This window comes from Hydra vulgaris, chromosome 14 (assembly GCF_038396675.1).
Source record: "Hydra vulgaris chromosome 14, alternate assembly HydraT2T_AEP".
Classification (NCBI taxonomy): Eukaryota; Metazoa; Cnidaria; class Hydrozoa; order Anthoathecata; family Hydridae; genus Hydra; species Hydra vulgaris.
Window position 1 is genome coordinate 23,809,383 of NC_088933.1, and position 26,418 is coordinate 23,835,800.

At 25.8% G+C, this 26,418-nt stretch overlaps 1 protein-coding gene across 1 annotated transcript in view; it reads left to right on the top strand.

Moving 5' to 3' along the window:
• The first annotated feature begins 443 nt into the window (after positions 1 to 443).
• The window catches only part of LOC100207402 (leucine-rich repeats and immunoglobulin-like domains protein 3), a 37,127-nt gene continuing 11,152 nt past the window's right edge, over positions 444 to 26,418 (top strand). The window contains exons 1-14 of the mRNA XM_065818218.1: positions 444 to 1,269; positions 3,409 to 3,480; positions 8,579 to 8,662; positions 8,813 to 8,881; positions 9,176 to 9,247; positions 9,500 to 9,571; positions 11,138 to 11,209; positions 11,364 to 11,435; positions 12,035 to 12,187; positions 15,774 to 15,845; positions 16,097 to 16,168; positions 21,338 to 21,501; positions 23,141 to 23,464; positions 23,552 to 23,830. Of these exons, the coding sequence (XP_065674290.1) occupies positions 1,061 to 1,269; positions 3,409 to 3,480; positions 8,579 to 8,662; positions 8,813 to 8,881; positions 9,176 to 9,247; positions 9,500 to 9,571; positions 11,138 to 11,209; positions 11,364 to 11,435; positions 12,035 to 12,187; positions 15,774 to 15,845; positions 16,097 to 16,168; positions 21,338 to 21,501; positions 23,141 to 23,464; positions 23,552 to 23,830 (1,786 nt within the window). The 5' untranslated portion in view covers positions 444 to 1,060. The remainder of the gene's footprint in view (positions 1,270 to 3,408; positions 3,481 to 8,578; positions 8,663 to 8,812; positions 8,882 to 9,175; positions 9,248 to 9,499; positions 9,572 to 11,137; positions 11,210 to 11,363; positions 11,436 to 12,034; positions 12,188 to 15,773; positions 15,846 to 16,096; positions 16,169 to 21,337; positions 21,502 to 23,140; positions 23,465 to 23,551; positions 23,831 to 26,418) is intronic.

Below are 26,418 nucleotides of genomic sequence, written 5' to 3' on the forward strand. Positions count from 1 at the left end.
TTCGTGGTGGTCTGTGATAAAACTGTAAGGACTTCTTAGAACACCTTAATAACCACATAAAAAAGGGCATCAGGACTAGACATACCCCAAAAAATCTCGAAAAACCTAAATTAATAACTGAACCTTTAGAATTATGTTGCTTAAAATTATTTAGATGCCTTTTGGGACCTCAAATAATAAAAATGATTTTAAATAATGCATTAACACTCTAGAATGCTAAAAATGCCCCGCATATAATCCCGATATGTCACCTCATAAAAAACATCATAAATTACTATAATTTTAGCAAAGAAATAAAGTGAACATATCCACTATTTTCAACAAAACTTAATTTTTTTTATCAATGATGAATAACAATGGCAGTTGAATAATGATTACTAATAGATAGAAATGCAATTAATTAGCGGTTTTACTCTTATCATCAATAAGTTATAAACCGCGGCATGAATCTTTTAGATACGGAAAAGAACAGAGTTGGCAATTTATGACGAAAGATGTTTTTTTCCCGAATAAAAATAACTCTTAAATTACGGTTTTAAAGCTCGAGGGGAGCTATTTTTAAACAACTTTTGTCGATGTGAAAATGGTTGTGAAGGAAACAGGAACTCTCGCAGCGTATTGTCGAAATGTTTCTATAAAAACATTCTTAGGGTAGTTTTGTGAAACCAAAGCATTTATAGCGCGACTGTTTTTATTATTGCTAGAAAAATATTTTTAAAAAAATTAACGAAGATTTTTATATATCTAAATGCAGTTCGCCGAAAGCACCATGTACTAAGCTAACTTTAATGATTCTATATGAGTAGATATTGCTAACTTTAATGATTCTATATGAGTAGATATTGCTATTAGGAATTGTTTAGATCATTCGTCAACAATATTTGAATAAATTGTGTACTCGAGTTTACAAAACGTTACATAATAAAAAGGACATAGTTTTATATTGAGCGTTAAAATTGTGGTACAAAAGTGTCATGAGTTATTAATTAAAACCTTGCTGTTTTTTATTTTAATTTCATGGTCGATCTAATTGCTGTTAGCTTGGTATTATCATTGCAATATGAACAGTGTTATATGTAGTTTTATTATTACAAAAATTATGGTGTTTTTTGTTAATTATGCACTGGTTACTGCTACACCTGATTTTGAAAGTACAAATTCTTTCGTAATGTGTTATGAATTATGTTCATGTTATAATACTACCATTGACTGTTCAAATAGAAATATATCAATATTGCCAAAATTTATCAGTTCAAATACTACAATAATGTAAGTAAACTATACTATACTTTTATTAAAGTAACAATGCATCTCTTACAATAAGGTATTTTCAACAGTTATATTAGATATATTACTAATATAAGATTATATATATATATATATATATATATATATATATATATATATATATATATATATATATATATATATATATATACATACATACATATATATAATAAAGTATAAATATATATAAATATAAATATATATAAATATATATTATAAAAAGTGTATATATATATATTATATTATATATAGATATATAGATAAACACTATGTTTTTATTTTTAAAATATTAATATAATAATATTGCTAAATGCACAATACCAATTGTATATACATATACATACAAATCTAGAAGTGTTAATTTCTAAATGTACACATTATGGAATATCTATTTCATTTCAATTATTTTTTTTTTTTTAAATATTAAATAATTAAATTTAATATTACTTTTTTTATTAATTTTTTATTAATATTACATCATTTAACATAAATTAATTTCTTTCTTTTCTAGACATTTGTATAAATGAATTACAATATCCTAATATTTTTTTTCTTTATTTCTTAAAATTGCAATTTTGCAAATAATGATTTTTTACTTTTAAAAAGTTATTAACGAACAAAAATATTACTTGTTGCAAAAAAGAAACTCAATTTAATTACCTTACCAGCACTTTTTTTTTGTGATAAACAAAGATTTAAGTTTTAGACAAATTTTAGACAACTTGATTATGGTCGTTTGCAGGTTTTATTATATTAGGCATTGCAGAAAAAACTAAGTTTTAAAGAAAGCAAAACTAGCAAAATAGGAAATTTTATTTAAATAGAAAAAAATAATAGTTTAAATAATTTGTGTACTGTTTTTTTTTTTTTTTTTTTTTTGTGTGGTTGTTATTTTCAGCAACGAAACTGGATAAGGCAAAGCAAAAAAAAAACAGTTTTTTTTATATATTTGTATAAATATAATGTTATATAATATATAAATATATTGTTAATGTAACAAGTATATATTATCTTTGTCTAAGTAATGCATTTGTATATTTTTATGTATAACTTTTTTTATTATATAATTATAATTATTTGTTCATAAGTATATGCACATTTAGCTTATTTAGATAAGGGTTTTACTTCCTACACGGAATGTCCGTGGTTTAAATCCCACCACTAATCATTTAGTTTTTTCCGCTACACCTAATATAATGAAACTTGCAAACAGCCATGACCAAGTTGTCTAAAATAAAATACTTGTGCGTGCACACACAAGACAAAAAACTGCACTTATTTCCTGAGAAGGCTTGATTTATTAAAAAATATATACCGTTGTGCTTTCACTTGCCTCAAGGCAATAAAAGTTAAGCACACGCTTTATAAATATTTTTGATGCAGTGTTATAAGTTATAACATATTTACAAGGAATTTTATTTCTTGTAAAAAATAGTAAAGAAGGAAGAAAAACCGAGAAAGAAAAAATCTAATTTTTTTAATTTAAATAAATTTTTTAATCAAAATTCTTTCTAAATTATAAAGAAAATTTCTGTTTACACTTTTTTGATATCACACAATCTATTAATTATATATAGCTGATGTAACTATTTTGTATTTATTAGTTTTATTTTGCAAAAACATTATTTTTTGCAAAATAAAACTTATAAATATAAACAAAGGCATTGCAAGAGTTATATTGTTTTAAGCAATAAATAAGCTTAAATTCAAGCAAAAAATTAATAATACATTTATATACATAAAAGAAGTTTTGTTTTTAGTTATAAAATATAAACTCTTTATAAGATGTCGTTTAAAGTTTGTAACAATATTTTTTCTTTTCTTTTTTTTTGTTGATAAAATCAATTATAACAAAACAAACAAAACCAGCAAAACAAAAATATCAAAACCGGCACTTTTGTAGAAAAAAATTTATAAGTAATATAGATATAATGTCAATGTTTCCTGACAGTTTAAAAAATAATTACTAGTAAAACTAAAATGGCCTACAATATCACATATAGTCTCATGTTTCCATGATCTAGTATTAATAGTGATCTTTAAAGCACATAGCTCACAGATTTTGATGAGTTTTGTGGTTGTTAATTAAAATTCAATACTTTTATTTTTAATTTTTTTTAGTGATATAAGTCGCAATCATATAAAAAGTCTTCCCTTGAGCTTTTTTGATGATCTATTGAATTTAGAAGTTTTGTAAGTACTTTAACTTTGTTTCAAGTATTTTATTTCAAAAATTTTGTATATAGATATTACACTTATGATTTTTACTTATAAAAATATTGCATGCAATGTTTTAGCCCAAAATGTTCAATGGTTCAAAAGATATTGCAATTTTATTTTCTTGAAATGACCCAGTTTTCATAATAAAAAAATATTGTTTTCTTTAAAGGGATCCCCTAGTGCAGAGACAAGTTATGTTCATACTAAAGAAAATTTTAACAAAAAATATTCGGGCTGAATTTTTTTTTGATTAAAACTAGAAAATAAATGCATATCAATAAAACAAAAATTTTTGTTTAGTTGAAGCTCACCTTCTCCATTTTTTCATGGTTTTCAGAGTCTTTATAATATATGCTACAATATGCAGACTAAAATAATTTATAGCAGCGTCAGTATATGATGTCATTGTGAATTACTTTTTTTTAAAGATATCTAATTTTTTTTTTCCTCAATCAGCAAATCAAATTTATTTGTATAATTTTTTACTAAATTCCAAAAAAAAAATTTGTGATGCAATTAAAAATAAAATAATATATTTGGTTTTAAGATTTCAGTAGCGCAACTTGTTTTTAACAGTTGTAAGTATAAATCTTTATCTAGATTTTTATATTAAAAGTTAGCATACTTTTACATCTTAAGAAAATATATATTATTTGCCTGTGTAATAATATATTATATCAAATTTAATTTGTAAACTGGTATTATTTATTTTATCTACTTTAAATTTTCAAAGTGACAAAATTTTGTCATACTTACTTTTTAATTATTATTTACAACAATATAATGTAATGTTACATTTATAAATAAACAACAATATTAGTTTAAAAAAACATAAAACTATTTTAAATAAAACATTTAAAATTAAATAAAGTAGTTTCCAAATAATGGAAGATTTGAACCCACAACCTAGACAGCTGCGCCTCAAAGTTAGAGCAATATAACATCCACTGCACTATACTAATATAACATAATATAATTAAAGGTGCATGAAATGAATTATGCAGTCTGCATATTGCCACATTATTAGGAAGACTCAGAGAACCAAGAAAAAATGGAGAAGACAAGCTTTTACTAAAATTACAATTTTAGTTTTATTGATATGCATTTATTTTGAGTTTTAATCAAAAAAAATTTCAAACATTTTCTGTAATATAAACACAACTTGTCTCTGCACTTGACGATCCCTTTAACAAAATGAGAAATAAGAAGAAAAACAATATGTAAATATGCCTTTATAATGTTTTTTTATGCATTCAAAATGCACTTAAAATGCTCAAATATAAAGGGAACATACTTTAAAAATAGGAAAACAACTGGTTTATATATCCCAATTTTAAGTTAATATAAAAAACACTCCTATATAAATTTGTATTTTTTTGGTTTTTAATATTTTTTTAAAATCTAACTGGAAAAACATCATTAACATATAGAAATACAATTTCAAAGATATATCATATTTTCAAGAAATAAATAAAAAATATTTCCAAATACAATAATAAATAATTCCAAATACAATAATAAATAATAAAAAGTTACTTAAAAATTACAATATTTTTAAAGTATTGAAGATTCAAGGTTTTTTGGCAGTTGTAATATGTAATTTACAATATTGTTGTCATTTTGCTTGTACTTCTCCCTTTTTTGTTTTTTCAAATATATAGTTTCTACTGGAATTAGAGCAAGCTTGTGAAACAGATATATTTTACGAAAGATTTATGTTGAAATAAAACTGTAGTCATGACTTTAAAATCAGTTAAAATATGCTGGTTAACTTTTTGGGTGAAGGAACTTAACTTCAGTATCATCTTCTTTCAGATTGGTCTTCGTTTTGATGCCAACCCACCACTTATCATTAGTGGTTTGTCTGGTCTCAATTTTGTCTGAAACAAATTAGTTAAAATACCACACTACTAAATTACGATTAATAAGCAACTGTTTAAATAAAAATAAACTATTAAAAAAATGAGTTTGTTTATTTTTGTTGTAATCTATATATGTTTTGTTTTATTCCTTTTTGTCAATCATAACAGAAGTTTCATTGCCTTTTAATTCGAGCATTTAAACTTAAAAGTCATCAGGGAATTTTTTATAAAAAAATATATATATAGATTACTATCGCTTGATCTATAATTAGTGTAAACATGTTTTTAATTTAAAATTCTTTTTTGTTTTAAAAAAAAAAACTTTTTTAATCAAAAAAAGTTTCCGCATGCATAATTAATGTTAAACTTTGTTTGATAAAGTTTAAATAAAAATTTATTTTACTATGACAAAAAAAGGTTAAACATTATTTCTTCCTGTGCACATTCACCTGATTCAAAATATGACCATGGCGTTTTTAAAAATGATGCATATGCATTTTAAATTGAAAAAAAAAACATGATTTAAAATGTGACTACAGCTTTTTTAAAAAACATAGTTGCACATTTGAAATATATAGTTTAATATATATAGTATTAAAATGGTTTTTTTTATGACGTTCAAAGATTATATATTGCAAAGTTTAACTACTTTTAATGCTTTTTATAGTGTTTTTTTTAATCACAATCACTAAAATAGTTTTATTATTAAATTTTTGTAAGTAATAACTTCCAAAAGAGTAATGAAATAAAAATATCAGTCTGGTTGCCCTGTTTGGTGTCAGATTAGTATCTAAATTTTAGTTGCACTTTGCAAAAGCTAGTTGCTAGTCCAAAGCTAGTCCACACTGCCAGACTGCTATGGCATTACACCCCTGCATCATAGACTACTGTTACATTAGCTGAAATGAGTAGCTGAAATATTTTGTTCACATAGGTTACATTGTGGATAATGTCATCTGATATAAGGCAGTAAGAAATATGTTTTAGTATACTTTTATCATCTTTATAATATTTCACTAATGTAAAAAAATATTTTTGTGTTTCAGCGATAGCTCTGTATTTCATCTTGAATTACAAAAGGATAAATTTCTGCAAAGTCCACAATATTTATAAATGGTTGATTGATTTTTTTTTTGTTGTTGTTTTGGTTGAGACTGTGATTGAGAGTGGGAAATTAAATGATTAGCCTGCAGCTTTTTTGGATTGTTTTCTTTGTATAATTTGTAGTTTTTTTTTTGTTTTTTTTTTAATCTCTCTAGCCATCTTTGCCTGTATTCTGTAACTGCAAAGTTTTTTTTTAGTTCTAGTATTGGCTAACTTGGGGTGTGTTTTAATATGAGCCATCTTGAGGTCTGTTCTAATATTGGTCAACTTGGGGTGTGAGTGTAAGAAATTAAAAATAGTTTTAATAATATTTTCAGAACACTTTTATCAAGCCCATAATATTTTCAAAGTTTTCTTTTTTGATTCCCTGACTTGTTACTTTGAATGGTGATATTGCAAAATTATCATTTTGTTAATCTTGACTTTGTTCCTTTTCTGTAAGATTTGATAATCATTTGTTTCCAGAGTTTCTTCCCATGAGCAATATTCAAACTTCTCTAATTGTGACTTGTTACTCTTTTACTGTAACTACATCAAGGTTTTCTAAAAATATTGAAATAAAATGACTGAAAATTATTGGTAGTAGTTGAAGTATAAAGAGCTTGTCTTTACATTTGTATAAAACTTTATTTTGTTATGTTTTTCAAACTGTTAGTTAAAAAATTATAATAATAAAATATTTAAATTTTATAGGTACTTGCTAATGATTTTTTTGTGTATACATTGAATGGATCCCAACAAGTTTTCTGCTATAATGGATACATTTTCAAATAATTTGTAGAATGTCTTACTCATAAAATTGTAAATTTTGATAATTCAATGTTAAGGTGTAAAGATATAATATTTTTTTCTTCAATAAGTTTTTGGTTTCAATAACATCTTGTTGACTTTATCGTGCCTCTGATGTTATTTAGCTAATAGAACACATTCTAAGGTAAATCACTTGATATGACTTTATCATGCCTCTGATGTTATTTAGCTAATAGAACACATTCTAAGGTAAATCACTTGAAATGAACAGTAAAAAGAAAAGATTTCTTTAAACAAATAAATAAGAATTCTATTTTCCTACTTAATTTCAGTAAAAAAATATAAGTTTTTAAGGTTGAAATAGCTTAAAGCTTTTTGGGTTCTTTTTTTAGTACAATGTTTTGCAATTGTAAATATTGTTAATCTTATTCTAATACAGTTTTACAAATAAATGTTTTTCTTTAACAAAACTGTATAACAAATACACATCATTTTTATATAATAACAAAGCAAGATTTGTTTTTCAGTTGTTAAGATATTGTCAAATTTAAATATACAAGACTTCTTTAAATATAATATAGTTTTTTTTATTTTATTTAAAGAATCTTAACCAAATGAAGTAGTTGATTGGAATTCTATTTGCAGGATTTTTTTTTATAGTTTAATGAAAAGTATGGTATATCTTTGAATAATGGTTCTTTATGTTTCTCCAGTTAGAATTTTTGTGATAATTATAAAATTATAAGTAGCTAAAAATTTTAAAAACTTCGAAGGGGTTTGTTTTGAGAAAACCCCAAAGTTGAGTTATATAAATTAATTTTTTTAGTTAATTTTTAAATCTCTTTATATTTCAACATTTTAAGTGCATTTTTTTTAACTCTGGATCAATATATATATATATATATATATATATATATATATATATATATATATATATATATATATATATATATATATATATATATATATCTATATTTCATATTTCTACCCATGTTATTTCTCATTTTATTCAGGAAAACGCTTTTTGTAAATGCTATAAAATTGGTTTGTTTTAGGAAACTATGTCAATATAATTGCAATATCTTTGGAGTCCATTCAACATTTTGGACTAATGTTTTCTGTTTAAAACTTGTTTTTATGTAATATGCAATACCCAAAAAAAGTTTAAAGAAAACATGAGGACACATTGTCTAAAATTCCTAATTATAGGGTTTAAATTGTGTATATTAATGAGGCCACTTGTTGACACACATTTCAATAAAGTGAAAAAAATAAAAATATTTTATAGTTGTTGCTGTTTTTTTTTTTTTTTTTTTTTTTTTATGTTTTGTTGATTATAAAGTTTATTTTTTTAGAAACGTTAGTTATAATGAACTTGAGGAGCTGAGTGCAGCTACAAATAAAAATGAACAGATGAAACAATTAAAGCTTCATACAATGTGCTTTTTTATCTCCTATTGTTTTGATTATTTTTGAAATTTTTATGTTTTTTTGTGCTTTTACATTTTAATAAAATCTTATTTTTAAATTAAATAACTGTATGTTTGTACTTATTTATAAGTTATAAAATTATTTTTTATCTTTTTTAGAGATTTGAGCCATAATAAGATTCATCACATAAGAATGTATTGGCAGAGGTTCAGGGCACTAAAAACACTGTGAGTAGTTGATAGAAACAATTTTTCAAATATATTTTGATTAACAACATTTAACTTTTTTATAAAGTATTTTTTATATTTTACATTGATATTACTTAATATCATTATCATTAAGTACAAATGTTACGAGGTATCATTAAGTAAGAGCTCATTCAAATGACTTAAATTGATGGTGCTTAAATTGATTGTGGTTTTATTTATTTATTAACTAAATTGTGGTTTTATTCATTTATTAAATTGATGGTGCTTAAATTGATATATCTGTATTAATATAGCTGATTTATTTAATTTTAGAATTCTATCATATAACCTTTTTAAGGAGATCACAGCAGTTACTTTTTTAAATCTTAAAGATTTAGAACAGCTGTAAGATTTTTATTATTGTATTATTTTATTTGAATATAAATTTTTTATAAATAAATTATAATATTTAGTAAATTATTATTTAGTGTTATTACTATATTTTATTATATGTTGTTATATATATTATTATAATTTTTGTATAATTTTTATCATTTTGAAAAAAACAATTGATATTTGAAATTTAAAAAAACTCAAAATCTATTATTATCAAATAAAAACTGAAACAATTTTTCAATTGTTTTGATGTTTGTTTAGGTTTTTAGATCACAATCAATTAAAATCTTTAACTAGATCATGGTTTATAGATGAATCTAATCTAAGAAATCTGTAAGTTCTTTTTTTTTTTTTTTTTGACATTTTTTGACATTTTTTAGAATGTTTATAAAATCTTAAAGAAGTTATTGATTAATTAAATATTAATATTTATAAGTATTTACAATAAATTTCTATATTCTTTATTTATTATTATTGTAACATATTTCTAGAGCAGTAGTTTTTCAACTAAATAAACCTACTTAAAAAAGAATAAACTTTACTGAAATCAGAAGTTCTGCTTTATCTGCAATATATTCTAAATCAAAAAAACTCTCTGATCTGTTTTAAGTTTAAAAATTATGAGCGTTTTGTTTTGCATTCTGATTTTATAGGATAAGGGTGTTATTTTGTTTCTATAGGATAGGAGTGTTATTGAGTGTTATTTTGTTTCTATAGGATAGGAGTGTTATTTCGTTTATATATGATAAGAGTGTTATTGAGTGTTATAATGTGTGAATATATTTTTAAAAAAGTTCAATATTTTTAACTCTTGTTTAACAATTACATTATGCATTTGCTTAAAATTTAATTTACTATTAAAACTCTGGTATATACTAGTTAAAACCAAAACATCATCACATTGATAAAATAAATGTGTTACAAATGAATAAAAATTATATTACGAATTATGACACATTATAAAAAGCAAAATGATAAGAATAAAGTAAAATAGTTTGATAAATTTATATTATGATTAATTCAATTATAAAATAATTGTTTATTTAAAGAGGGATTTTTCTTTTTTTGTTTTCATTTATTTTGGTAGGATCAGCATCAAAAATCAATCATGGTCAGATTTTTAATATAAATGACAACCAGCACTAAAAACCTATACTCTTATATATTAGTTGTGAATATAAATTTAATTATTATATTTTTGCAATATTTTTATCACTTTAAGTTTCAGTGAAATTCAAATAAAATCCAATAAATGGAAATTTAAAATATTTGCATTCGGACTATCATTAATATTTATAAAAGATGAATTGATTTTTTTTTAGTCAATATAGTTTGATTTTAGCGTATATAATTTTTTTTTAAAATAGAAAAAAAGTTTAATGAAAATATATAGAAAAAAATTTATGTTCTTATCAAGTCCAAGCCATGTATTGATAATTTTTATGTTTATTTAATTAAACAATCTATTTTGATCAGTTTTATAAAAAGAGAGAAAAAAACTAAAAAATTTATTTAAAAGATTTGTGCATAATGTAAAAAACTAAGTACACTTTTTGAAAAGAACATCCAAAAATTGCAATTTGATTATCTTGCGTCTTTTTCATAGTAAATTAAGGTTTTATGTTGTTAATTGAGTTGTTTACAGAACAATGCTGTAGTAGATTAATGGTAGATCACTTACAATCAAAAGTTTTGAAGTTCAAATCCACCCTAAACCTGTTTCTTTTTACAACAGCCTTGTTTAACAAGGTTTGTCTTTCAGAGTTGTGAGTTGCAAAAAAAATTTTTAAAAATTTTTAAAAATCTTACCTAATAGTTTTTTTATTGCTAATATAAAGTCTGGATATGATTTAATATCAATTCTTATTTTTATTTTAACAAAAAAAATATTTTTTTTAGATATTTAAAGAACAATACTATAAACTACATAGAGACTGGCTCATTTTTATTTACGCCTGAAGTCATGTTAATGTGAGTAAAACAATTTTTAATAAAAGTTTTTTTGAAAAAAAATAAATATTTTTAAACCTTTGTGTTCCTTACAAAGTTGATTTTTTGATAATAAAAAGTTAATAATTTAAAATAAATTCTTAAATTTAAAAATTTTTCTTTTTAAAATTTGTAGTGATTTATCAGAAAATTCATTAAAGTTTCTTGACTCTGGATTGTTTCAAGAATTACAGAAATTATGTTACCTGTGAGTATCTTTTTTTGTTTGGTGCAATATTAAATATTGCATGTAGTAACTGCAGTTTTTTTGTTTACTGTAAAAATTGTGTGCATAGTAAAATCTTATAAATTTATCGTTAAATTTTTATTTGATATTTGAGAAGTTAAATTTATTAAATTACTAATTTCTCATATTACTCATATTTATTATTCATAATAAGTTTCTTTCTTCATGCTATTCAACATGGATTTCAAGGAAAATAACCAACAAATGTTTTATCATGAAATGAAATGAGAAATTTAGCATTTTTCTGGTGCATTTTGCTAGACTAAAATGTCATTAAGATTAGATAAATACAGTTTCAAAATATTATTGTTTAGCATGGAAATGTATCTATCTATTTTGTCATATTTTGGTAAACACTTGATAAAGAAATTTTATCAAATAAAATAAAATTTAAAGCCTCCGCAATGGGTCCTATTTAAAATGCAATGCTTTCACCAAATATAACATTTAGTTATAATATAAGTCAGTTGACAGTCAACTATTTTATGCATAGGTTTGTTATTATAATCATTTTATAAATATTTTATGTTTTATCACTCCCATTATCTTTTTATTTTTAGTTATTTAGATCACAATACTATTAGCTACATATCAGAATTTGCATTCAGTAGACTTGATCAACTGAAAGTTCTTAACTTAAGCACTAACTGTATTTCTATTGGAGATAAAGAAATGGATACTGCATTCCTACATCTTAAACATTTAGAAATATTGTAAGTATTGGCTACATTTCCTCTGTTGTAACGCACACACTGTTAAAAATTACTTATACATTTAATTGATCAAATTAAATCATTATACAAAAGTTCTACTTTGCACAAATGCAATAATTATTTTAGAGTAAAAAAAAAAAAAATCAAATATAAAAATATAAATATTAAAAAGTTATATATAGTTAAATGTTTTTTTCATCTTGAACTTAAATTATAAATGAGTTTAGAAATATCAAGAAATTGAAGAAAAATATTTATAAGATTATTTTACACTATTGTCTAAAAAAAGAATAAACTAAATATATATATTTTTTAACAAAAAAAGCTTAATTGTTTTTTAACTTTTAATTTCCATTTAATCATCAAATCATGAAAGCCATTGTTATAAATTTGCATTCAAGTCTTGTGTGCATTCAAGTTTTGTGTGTTTTCTAACATGTATCAAGTTTAACTTGTGTGTTTTTATACTGTCCATAAGTTCATGCTACAAATTGTAATTGTTTTAATTTTAAAGGGAGCCTTATTTAAAAATGATCAACAATAGATAATTTTCTCCATAAGCTGGCCTTATAAAGTGTTGAAAAAGTTTTTAAAAAATATTAAATCAATCTTTTCTAATTGCAGTTTTAAAGTTGTCCTTAATGGCCAACACTTCATTTCCAGTAACTTTTGGGGTAACACAGGGCACCATCCTTGGTCCTATGTTGTTTCTTTTCTACATTAATGATCTCCCTGACAATCTTACATCTAAAGTGGCTCTATTTGTTGATGACAGCTATATACTTCAGTCTATCAACAGATTTAGATCACTTACAACAGGCAGCTTATCTTGAGTGTGATCTTTCTTCTGTGAAAGCCCGGGGCTTGCAGTGGCTTGTTAATTTTAACCCAAACAAAACTCAGTTATATATTGACAACAATTATTGCAATATTGTTGGTATTCCTATATTGATGAATGGCAACACTCTTACTGAGTCCTCTACTTTATGTTTTCTTGAATTATCATTCACAAATGACTTCTCATGGAATATATGGTATATAATATATGCAATTGGTTGCAAAGTTAGCACCTACTAAAGTTGCCTTTTTTTTATCGTGCTCGCTATTTTATTACTCCGGATCCCATTATATACCTCTATAAATCTTTTATTCGTCCCTGCATGAAATCCTGTTGTTATCTTTTGTCGCAATCTTCGCCAATTGAGCCTCTTTGCTGTAAGGTTGCATCTCTTTTTCTATTCTGAAAGTACTATATCATGATCGCTATTCAAGCAAGCTATCAACTCTTGTTCCATCAATCAAAATCTCATTTGAAGTCTTTTTACTGTATTTGTCTTTTCCAGCTCTGAAAACTTTTATTTATCTATTTTTTTTCTCACACATCAATGCTTTGAAATTCTTGCACTTGCACCTAAATTGTGCAAATTGATTGCAGCTGAATTGTTTGCTAAGAACTTTTCATCAATATCATCTCTTGATTACACTAGTTGTGTTCTACCTGATATAGCCGTCAAACAAGTTGATCCATTGCTTGATATTCATATCACTCCAGCTTCTGTATCTAAAGTGATTTCCTGCTTAGACTCTATTACAGCTTGTGGCCTGGACAACATACCTGTTATAGTCTTGCAGAAGTGTTTTCCGGAGTTGTCGTCTATTTTTTCTAAACTATTGAACAAGTACTTATCAGAGTCTTGTTTTCCAGCCTGCTGGAAAGCAGCATCTGTTATCCCTATTTTCAAAAATTCTGGAGAGCGATCTGATTCGTCTAACTACTGTCCCATTAGTCTTCTTCCTATCATAAGCAAGGTTTTTCTCATCTTGATTCTAATAACTTACTTTCTGATCATCAATATGGATTTCGATTTTCTTGTTCTACAGCTGATGTGCTAAAAGTAATAACCGATAGGTTTTATCATGCATTAGATAAAGGTGGAGAGGTTAAGGCCATTGCTCTTGACATTTCTAAAGCTTTTAATAAAGTTTGACATGCTGGTCTTCTCTATAAGCTTTCTTCTTACGGTGTATCAGGTAACATCTTTAAGATTATTGTCCTCAATGGACAGCACTCTTTTTCTTATTCTTTAACTTCAGGGGTTCCTCAAGGTTCTATCCTTGGCCCTATACTCTTTTAAATTTACATTAACAATCTTCCAGATATTCTCACATCTAAGGTGATATTGTTCGCTGATGATACTACCATTTATTCTTGTTGTGATAAGAAGCCAACACTCTCTGATTGCTTGGAGGGGGCATTTGAGCTTGAAAAGGATCTCACTTCTGCTACAGCATGGGGCTCACAGTGGCTGGTGAACTTCAATTCAGATAAAACTCAATTTTTTTCAGCCAATCGTTATCGCGATAATTTAGATCTTCCTATATTTATGAATGGTAATGTACTTGATGAATCATCCACTCTTCATCTTCTAGGATTAATTCTTACTTGTGATCTTTCTTGGAAACCATATATCAAATCTGTTGCAAAATTAGCATCTGTTAAGGTTGTATCTCTTTATCGAGCTCAGCACTCTCTTACTTCAGATTCTATTCTCTATCTCTATAAATCTCAAATCTGGCCTTGTATGGAATACTGTTGCCATATCTGGGGTGCATCTTCTAATGATGCCCTTTCTCTTTTAGACAAGGTGTAAAAATGCATTGTAAATATAGTTGGACCTGCTCTTGCAGCCATCCTCCTACTATTGTCACATCGTCGTAATGTTGCTTCTCTTCCTCTTTTTTACAAATACTATGATGGGCACTGCTCTAAAGAGCTAGCGTCTCTTGTGCCATCTACTAAAATTCATTCTCTTGTTACTCGTCATTCAATTAAGTCTCATCCTTTTTCTGTGATTGTTCCTAAGTGCTCCAAAAACTCTTATTCGTCTTGTTTTTTTCCTCGAACATCTTTAGAATTCGCTTCCTTCATCTTGCTTTCCTGATTCATAGAATTTGCAATTCTTCAAGTCATCTGTAAATCGTTATCTTGATCTACAATCTTTATCTTTTCTCTTCCAGTTACTTCCAACTCTAAGTAGTGGTTGCTTGCAGCCTTGTTGGAAGCAAAGATGTTTAAAAAAAAAAACTTTAACAATATTCTTGCACTTTAACAATATTTGATGTAATAATAATATAAAAGATCGATAATAATAAAAAATTTATTTATTTTTATTTGTACAGTAGCAACCAACTCATTTGTTTTGTTTTTTTAGAGCTTTTTAAAAGTTTTTTAGTTCAATTTAGTTTATATATTTTTTTAACTAATTTAAGCAGTAATTGCCAAATAAATGTTCTTCTTGCCTTTTTTTTTTTAATCTGGCTTATAAAGGCTTTCTTTTTGTTGTCAGAAGTGTTCTTATCTATTTTCTGCAGTGATTTAATATTGTTGTTATTGTTAATATATTTAAATAAAGTATAATAAAATCAGTAGTTTATACTTTTAAAAGTTTGGATTTTTTTTTTCTTACTAAAACAAAGAAGGAAAAAAACAAGAATAATAAAAATAATCTTCAAAAAAAAGAATATTTTGAAAACAATTATTGTAAATATAAAAGATGTTTTAAACTTTATTTATTTATGTTTCTAGGGATTTAAGCAAAAACAGTGGTTTGTTAATACCAAGTACAGCATTTCAAGGATTATACAATTTAAAAACACTGTAAGTTTTTTTTTTATTATTTTTTTTTTATTCATAAGTTTTAGTTGCATAAACAGCTCTTTGAAATACCAGATTATTAGTCCTATTGGAGTGTACATACATCACCTATCCAGGGATAGGCGCAATGGAGTGTAAAAACATTGACTTAGAATTATATATTCTGAAAAATTGAAATTTTTTGATAAATATTTATTGAGTATTTTTTTTTCTGATAAATTCTTATTGCTTAAGTATATTTTTGAATCAAATAGGTATCTGAAGTACAACAACATTATGTTCATAGAAGAAGAAGCTTTTGCAAACCTAAAAAGTATTGAACTGCTGTAAGATGTTTTTTTTTTATATCTTTTTTTTATTGTAACATATTTAAAATAAAAGAAATAAATATTTGGTATACATGAACTATTGGTGTGAAGTCCAGATCATATTTAAATCAAAGACATAAGTAACTGGTATACATGAATCATTGGGATGAAGTCATTTTTTAAACACATTGCAAAGATCATTTCTCAAATTGAAAACTTTTTTTTTCTTTCAAGAAAAGTAGCAGTAAACAAAAAAGAATATTTTAGTAACATCTATATTTTTTTTAATAACAGACTAATCACAAATTATGGACTTATCACAAAGCATGATCATTAGAATAATAGTTATCATTTATCTTTTGCAACTAGAGCAATATTTGAACTCTGAACCTTTGTATGTGTAGTTTATGTATTTGGGTCATTCCATGCCAACTGAACCAAGGTCCAACATGGACCCCCTCATATTTTGTTGAAACTTAGTGGGTTTGTTAATATTAATGAGAAAAGCAATTCCGCAAAATTTCAGCATAAAATCTTTTGTGGTTCATGAGATATGGTCATTTAAAATTTCTAATTTTTCCAAAAATAAAAACTTCAGTAGCAAAAACATGATTTGTTCATACTTTGAAGCTCTATATTTTAAAAACAAAATTTCAGAAAACCTTCTAGTTTTTTATATTGTATACAACTCTAGACTTACTTTAATAAAACTTTGACATCGAATCATTGGATGTCACATTTTTTCCATAATGGCTACCTAAAAAAGCAAAAAAATTGTTTGCAAATATAAAAAGTTGGTTTTTGATGAGTCAAGATACAAAACCTGCAGTTTAAGAAGTGAAAAGAAATATTTTTTTAGTTTCTATATATGGTAGGCTTCTAAATTTTTAGAAATTTACTGATAAGATACAATTCAGTAAAAAATTACAGACCTCTAAAAATGGTTGCGGCTAAAACTTATGAAATGTGCCTCCATTTTAAACCACTGGTACCTAGGATAAAACCTAGGATAAACACTGGTTTTAATAAGATTTGTTTTCCTTCTAATTTAATAGACTTTATTACAGTGATTTCAGAAAAAAAATAGTGGGTACTCATAGGGAAGTTACAAAATCAGAACAATGAAAATTGTCCAAAATGCATTAAAAACAATAAAAATAAAGTTATTGTTGTACTTTAGTTTGTATTATATATTGTAATACAAAGTATGTATGAATTTAAAAGTATTTCATAATCAGTACTAGAAATAAATCTTTAGTTAAGCCTGAATTAAACTCAATTTTTAAATAGCCCTAGCTCTTTCCTGCCCCCTCCCCTTCCCTCATCCATTTACTTTTTAACATTCATATTTTTCCCCAGAACTTAGAAAAAAATTGTAATTGAACACTACTCCTTACATGGTGCGTTTGGTTTTATGTCTGATGTATGAAGTGCCTTTATGCCCAAACACACCACTAAACATACACATGAATTTTGAATTTGATTTTATTTAGAATCAATAAATTTACAATCAATAATAATTTTTTTTTTTTTTTATGTTTTACAAATTCAATAATACTATAAATTAGTCAATCATTGATTATAAAGTATATTGACGAAGAGATGCAACACCAGGCATCTCTATACTAACTAATGTGTAGGGCTAATTGTCAACGAGACAAGATGCCCATCATGATAGGAAACTTTTGAATAAGTTGACGGAGTGAGTGTCAATTGCTTCCTGTGGTAGCATATTCCAGGACGGTGTGACACGATTAGTAAAAAAGTGATGTCGCTCTTCGCAATCGCTGACAATTTGTCTGTGTAGCTGTTTATTGTGACTCCTCCTGCAATATACGTTGTTAGAGATCCTTTGAGGAACAAAAAAGTTAACATCATCAATTTTATTTATAATTTTAAACTGTTCAATAAGATCTCCTCTAGCTCTTCTCTCTTCTAGTGTTGTCACTCTAAATATATTTAAGCGTTGCTCATATGGGAGATGTTTGATTGAGGAAACTTTTGTCGCTCTGCGCTGAACTCTTTCAAGCATATTGATATCCTTTTTTAGGTGAGGAGACCATGCTTGAATAGCGAATTCCAGGTGTGGGCGCACATATGTGATGTAAAGCGTTCGCCAGAGATAAATGCTTCTGCTTCGGAACACTTCTTTTAGTAGGCCCAATTTGTAATAGGCTACTGAGACTGCAGACTCTACCTGGGCACGGACTTTGAGGTCATTTGATATTAGAATACCTAGATCTCGTTCAGTTTCAGTTTCCTCCAGGTTTCGACGAGTGCCTTCTGTGTTCGTCATTGAATAGACTTGATTAGATTTTCTGTTACCTCGACCGACATGCATTGTTTTGCATTTTTCCACATTAAAGAACATCAACCATTTGTGAGACCATTTTATGGCTTGATCAATGTCTGATTGTAAAGCTATATAAAAACTGAAATTTATCTTTTAATGTTTTTATATAAAACTTATTAGTAGCCTATTAAGTAAAACTGAAATGAAAAACTTTTAGTCTAATTTACCTGATATTTATTATCATGACTATAAATGTTATAATATTTTTTCAATACCACCCTTCCCCATTAATTCCAATTCCACCCTTCCCCATTAATTCCAATTCCACCCTTCCCCATTAATTTGACTTATTTGATTATCATTTTCAAATTTAGATTACAACTTATACCAAGTTATAAGAGTTATTTGACTTGCCAACATAGTGCACAAGTTAATTATGAAATAAATAATATTATTATGTAATAAACAATCAATATAAACAATGAATCTTTTTAATGATTTTCGCTAAAAAAATTAGGTCTCCATTAAATATGTGTTTGTGAGTACCACCAAAATGCAAAACTTTTAGCATTACAAATACCAGATATTTCAGACTATAAAGACATCTTGACATTAGTTGTATGTGACTAAACAAATCAAGACTGTATGCTGCACATTTGCCCAGACACCAACACACTAAAAGAGTATCTTACTGCTTTGTTTGATAGATTTGGCATGGAAGATATCACCTTTAATCAGTGACAAAAAGCTAACAAAAAACATGATATAGTTCCAGTCACTCTTCCTATGTATGATTTTATTGAAAAAGCTTGTCAACAAATAAACCAATTAAGAGACCACCTTTATATAGCCAAAAATCAATTACCAAGTAATCATATTTAATCATTACCAAGTAATCGTATTTTACATAAAATTTAAAAGTGTTTGTAACATTTCATATCATGCAACACAATACAAACTCAGTTCATTGTTTCATTTATGAAGTAATAAAACAAAAGAGTTGTTGGCTTTAACCATTGCATTTATTTTAGTGATGGTGCATGTTCACAATACAAAAAATTATAAAAACATATCTAACTTATGTCACCATGAACTAGATCATAAAGTATCTGCAAGATTGGCATTTTTTTGCTACATCACATGGAAAGAGTGCTTGCCATGGTGTTGGGGGCTCTATCAAAAGACTTGTAGCTAAGTCCAGTTTACAATCACTTACAGATCCTATCAATTCACCTGAGAAAATGTATGATTGGCGTAGGCAAAATATGTTTCAGTATATTTCAAATGACGCAATTGTATTATTTCATTGTACAATAGCATAAGTAACATAATTTAAGTAACAAGTCAAATAACTCTTATAACTTGGTATAAGTTGTAATCTAAATTTGAAAATGATAATCAAATAAGTCAAATTAATGGGGAAGGGTGGAATTGGAATTAATGGGGAAGGGTGGAATTGGAATTAATGGGGAAGGGTGGTATTGAAAAAATATTATAACATTTATAGTCATGATAATAAATATCAGGTAAATTAGACTAAAAGTTTTTCATTTCAGTTTTACTTAATAGGCTACTAATAAGTTTTATATAAAAACATTAAAAGATAAATTTCAGTTTTTATATGTGTATGTTTAGTGGTGTGTTTGGGCATAAAGGCACTTCATACATCAGACATAAAACCAAACGCACCATGTAAGGAGTAGTGTTCAATTACAATTTTTTTCTAAGTTCTGGGGAAAAATATGAATGTTAAAAAGTAAATGGATGAGGGAAGGGGAGGGGGCAGGAAAGAGCTAGGGCTATTTAAAAATTGAGTTTAATTCAGGCTTAACTAAAGATTTATTTCTAGTACTGATTATGAAATACTTTTAAATTCATACATACTTTGTATTACAATATATAATACAAACTAAAGTACAACAATAACTTTATTTTTATTGTTTTTAATGCATTTTGGACAATTTTCATTGTTCTGATTTTGTAACTTCCCTATGAGTACCCACTATTTTTTTTCTGAAATCACTGTAATAAAGTCTATTAAATTAGAAGGAAAACAAATCTTATTAAAACCAGTGTTTATCCTAGGTTTTATCCTAGGTACCAGTGGTTTAAAATGGAGGCACATTTCATAAGTTTTAGCCGCAACCATTTTTAGAGGTCTGTAATTTTTTACTGAATTGTATCTTATCAGTAAATTTCTAAAAATTTAGAAGCCTACCATATATAGAAACTAAAAAAATATTTCTTTTCACTTCTTAAACTGCAGGTTTTGTATCTTGACTCATCAAAAACCAACTTTTTATATTTGCAAACAATTTTTTTGCTTTTTTAGGTAGCCATTATGGAAAAAATGTGACATCCAATGATTCGATGTCAAAGTTTTATTAAAGTAAGTCTAGAGTTGTATACAATATAAAAAACTAGAAGGTTTTCTGAAATTTTGTTTTTAAAATATAGAGCTTCAAAGTATGAACAAATCATGTTTTTGCTACTGAAGTTTTTATTTTTGGAAAAATTAGAAATTTTAAATGACCATATCTCATGAACCACAAAAGATTTTATGCTGAAATTTTGCGGAATTGCTTTTCTCATTAATATTAACAAACCCACTAAGTTTCAACAAAATCTGAGGGGATCCATGCTGAAATCCTAAAATTTTGGTCCATTTTGGCATGGAATGACTCATTTATATTAATGTTTAAGTATCAATTTAATTTCAATCACTTTAATGCTTTATAGCAGTTAATAAATCACTGCTTTATAGCAGTTTAAAACTACTTGCTCAATAATTTACAGACTATCAAATTAAAAAATAAAATTCAAATTTAATTTTATTATTTTACAATAGCTTTGTATTTTGTATTATTTGTAACGTGGTATATTTGTATGATTAGTGAACTTTCTACACAATCATTATCGTGTGGCTGTTCAGTTAAATGGTTACGTGATTGGATACATTTACATCCATTAAACAATAAGATTAATGTTGTATGCTCTTCGCCACTTTGGTTAAGAAATAAGAATATCATAGATGTACTTGATTCTGAAATCAGCTGTGGTAAGATATTTAAATCTATGTGTATTTATTTATGTGTAGATATTTAAATCTAATCTTTCAAAGGTTTGTAAATGTATAAGCATATTAAGCTTTCAGTACTAATATAATAATAATTTGTTCTATACCTGACACATTTCTTTAAATGTTCTATACCTGACACATTTCTTATAACGGTTTTCTAATTTTCTATTCTTATTTTATTTGCGCATTTTTGTATTCACATTGTGTTTCCACGTGCACATTCCATTATTGAAATAAGTGACTATTAACGACTTCAAACTGCACATTCATTACGTTAGTGCAAAAGAGAATGACGTAGTGTTTTTTATATTTTATATCAATGCTTTGATAATAGAATATCTTTAATAAAAAATCTTTGTTAAATATTTTATGAAAATAAAAAAGTAATCCCCAACTATTGGACGAGCATTATTTTATACCCTCGTTATAAGCTGAAGGAGCGTTGTTTATCGCGTCTAGAATGTTTGAAAATACCGTTTACAGACGCGTTTTACGAGCGGAGCGCGATGGCGCTCGCTTCATCACAAGCCCTGTATATATATATATATATATATATACACCCAGCTAACACAAAACGTTAAACGAATGATAGGAATGTTCAAGAATGTTCTATGAACGTTCATAGAATGTGCTCGAGCGTTTGTCGAATGTACTTAAATGTTTTGCGTTAGCTGAGTATATATATATATATATATATATATATATATATATATATAGATATATATATATACATACATATATATACATATATATGATAATGATGATGATGATGATGATGATGATGATGATGATGATGATGATGATGACGATGATGATGACGATGATGATGACGATGATGATGATGATAATGATGATGATGACATCATATACTGAAACTGTTAGGAATTAAACACTCATGAAATAAATTATCAAGTCTGCAGATTGCAGCGTATATTATAAAGACTACAAAAACCAAGGAAAAATGGGCTTTGACTAAAACGGCAGTTTTATTATTATGCATTTATTATTTAGTTTTAATCAAAAAAATTTATCCCAAGCGTTTTTTTTTTAAATTTTTTAAAATATGAACACAGCATTTTTTTATCATGAAAACCAGGTCATTTCAAGAAACTAGGTTACTTAGGGATCCCTTTAACGTTAATGTTATAACAACCTTCTGTGTCTAATGGGTCATTTAGAGAAACACCAAACCATTATGTTTGCAGATTATACAGTCGTCTACTGTGCTGACAAGCCTATATTTCTATAATTAAAAATGAATTAAACTGTGGCTTAAAGATCATTAGCAGGTATTTTGATTTTAATGATTAGTTTGTTAACTAATAAACAAATGATTAAAATCAAAATACCTGCTATAAATACCTGATTATAATAAATAAAAGTTTCAAAATGGAAATCCTTTAAATAGAGACTTTCGACTATGACATAGTGTCCCTGTCATTAGTTTCATTTTTAAATAAAAGTTCTTTAGTTATTATTTTTTTTAAATCTTGTCCATATACTTTTTAAGTCAGTTTTTGTCATATTCTTTTGATATATTTATTTTTGTTTATTATATTATATTCAATTTTTTTTTTTTTTCAAACTTTCTGCTTTTGATTTGTGTGTATTATTTTAGATTCTAATGAGTTATCCAGTATTAGACCTAAACTAACAATTCAGCCAACTTCTACTTATGCAGTTAGGTCTGGTAATATTAGTTTAAAGTGTGCTGCTGTGTCTTTATTCGATAACATAAACATAGTTTGGTTAAAAAATAATCAAGTTATTGATAACACAGTAAATTCAAATGCAATACAGATAGTAGATAGAGTTCAGTTTGTAACTACTTCTGTACTTCTTCTTAAAAACCTTGCTGATACAGATTCAGGTACCTATTCATGTCAGCCAAAAAATATTTATGGAAGTGATATGTCTATTAAATTTAATATTTCTGTTTTTGGTAAGTGAAATTTATACATATTATTTATGTAATGTTTGTAGTTTGTTTTAATATTGATGGGATTTTAATTAAATCATTAAATTTTAGAACCTCCTCGTCTATCAAAGGATTTAAAACCTCAAATTACAGCACTTAGTGGTGAAACAGTTTATATTCCATGCATAGCTGAAGGCCAACCAATGCCTGTTGTCTCGCTTACTAAATTAAATTATCAAGTTATGCATGCTGTATTAGATAAGCGCGTGTTATATGAAGACCAGAAGTTTGGAATTACAAATTTAAAAATTGAAGATAGCGGCACATATTCATGTTCTGCTAAAAATCTAGTTGGAGTTGCCAATAAAACAATTGAACTAACTGTTCTAGGTAGCTATGTTATTATTATTACAAGTTAAATAAAGAGCTCATCATATATAATTTAGTATTTGCACAGAATATTTAGTATAATATTTGTGTAATTTTAAATAATTTTTAATATATTTTATCATAATACAGTAGTATATCCAGACTGATTTTGACAATGCTATACTGTTTTGGGGGCCAAATAATTTCCCATAAACTCTAATTTGAAGTAATTAAAAATAATTAAAATTCTTATATAACAACCCTACTAAGGAGACGCGTACCAAAACAAAATATTATATGACGATGTATATAATATTTTGTTTTGGTAACTTGGCCACAGCCCACATCCTGTTTAAAAAATCCATTAAAAAAATCTCGTTTCGTAAAAAAAATAAAAAGTACAAGTAAACTTAAACTAAAATTGAAAATAAACAAACTATAAACTGGAAAGAGTAATAAAAACTAAAAAAAAAAAAATACGAAACTAAATGAAAAAAATAAAAATATTAACAAATGATAAAATGAATAGAAAATAAACCAGAGAAAATAAAAGCATACAATTGATTTAAAATTTTATTTTAATTTAAAAGTTTTTTATTACAAAGAATTTAGAAAAAATCAAAGTTTCAAAGTTATTTAATCCAAGTTTAATTACTTCGAAACTTAATTATTTAAAAGTATGAAACTTTGATATTTTTTAATATCTACAATTAAAACATAAAGAAAACAAAAAGAAAATGATTATCCATTAGTAGGATATGCCGATACAACAGTCACACCTCATAAATGATACCAATAGTCACGCTATGCGCTACATCAACATGGTGACATAGAAAAATTATTAGGTTTAAAGTATTTATTGAAATGCTTTTAAATTAATTAAGTTTGAACTATTATTGAGCTTCTAAATTAAAAATATATTAGCTTTATGCTTTATTATCTCTGGTTTATCTTTTATCTATTTTATCATTTGTTGAGTTCTTTTCTCTTTTCAGTTTATGGTATGTTTATTTTTAATTTTCTCTTTAAATTAGTTTGGTTTTCTCAGGGCAATTTTTATAACACCCAAATTATCAATATATGCAATAAACTGTGGCCAAGTCAAAAAAAAGTTGCATGCGTGGTCATATAAGGCGTGCAAACGCACACATCTCCTGAGAAGGCTTGTTCTTTTACCAATAAAGTATAAAATAAAATATGAATACATTTTTATATTTTATAATCATGAGATAAAAAAATAAAAAAAATATGAATACATTTTTATATTTTATAATCATGAGATAGAAAAATAAAAAAAAGGACTATAGCATAACCTTTTTATCGCTAAGTAAAACAAATTTGTGACAAGATCACACTTCAAAAGTAAAACAAATTTATGACAAGATCACACTTCAAAAGTAAAACAAATTTGTGACAAGATCACACTTCAAACAAAAATCAAATTGTTTACTCTTGAAAGAAAATGACAAAAAAAAACAGTTGAGTATGATGCTTTAAACTTTTTAATTTGCTTTTATTTTACAAATGAATATTTTTGCATTTTTTATAAATGATAAAAGAATGGCTTTTAAAATAAAGTTTAAAAATCATTCTTACATCATTTATAAAGAAATGTTATAAAATGGAAAAATTTCAAAGATAAGAAAGTTCAAAGTTATTTGTTTGAAAGAACTTTCTTTAAACTTTTTTTAAACAATAGTAAAATAGCAGCAAAAATATAAACACTTTTAATGGAATTAATAAAAACTAGCAGAAAGCAAACTGTAATACGGGCTACGGTTGGTCTGTTACTTAATTTATAGTGGCTGTTTTCCACAATTTAAAGTTGCGAAACCTTAACTAATACCCTGTAAGAAAAATTAAACCATCTGTAAAATTAAAATAAATTAATTTACCAATTATTTAACGTTATTTGAGTAATTTACAACTGACATAGATCATATCAGTGTATGGGAGAACCATTTTCCTAGACATTACTAAGTTCAACACAATACATTTTTAGTTACTGACATAAAATAATAACACTTCATCATGCTTTAAATTGACGAAAAATTAAAGCTAAATTCTTGTTATATTTTTTATAACATGAACTTTAATTAATAAGATTAATATTAAGTGAACGTAAATTATTCATGAGTTATTAATTTTTTGGTATCCCCTTGATACATGTTTCTTTAAAAAAGGATTTTGTCTTTAAAACGTTAAATGCGCACAACTAAATAAATTTATTATAAATAACTAAGCAATTGAGTACAAATACGTTTCAAACAAAAAAAAGTTAATTTACAATCAAACATGTGTATAACAAGTTATAAAAAATATGTAAACTTTGATTTTTTATAATGCATTAATGTGTCGTATGACAAACCTAAAATAAAAATTGTAACAGACAAGTAGACATAAAAGAAAAAAAAAAAAAAAAAACTGGAAAACAATTTACCTGCTTTTTGGTAGCTTGTTGTCATACTTAAACTGCTGTCATGATGCAGCTTGTCGGTGTTGTTTTATGACGTTATTTCACGTTGGCTTTTAGTAAACTTTAGTTAAATTTAAAAGACGTTACAATAGATTTAAAATATTTTAATTAAAAGCAAAAAACAAATGCTTCA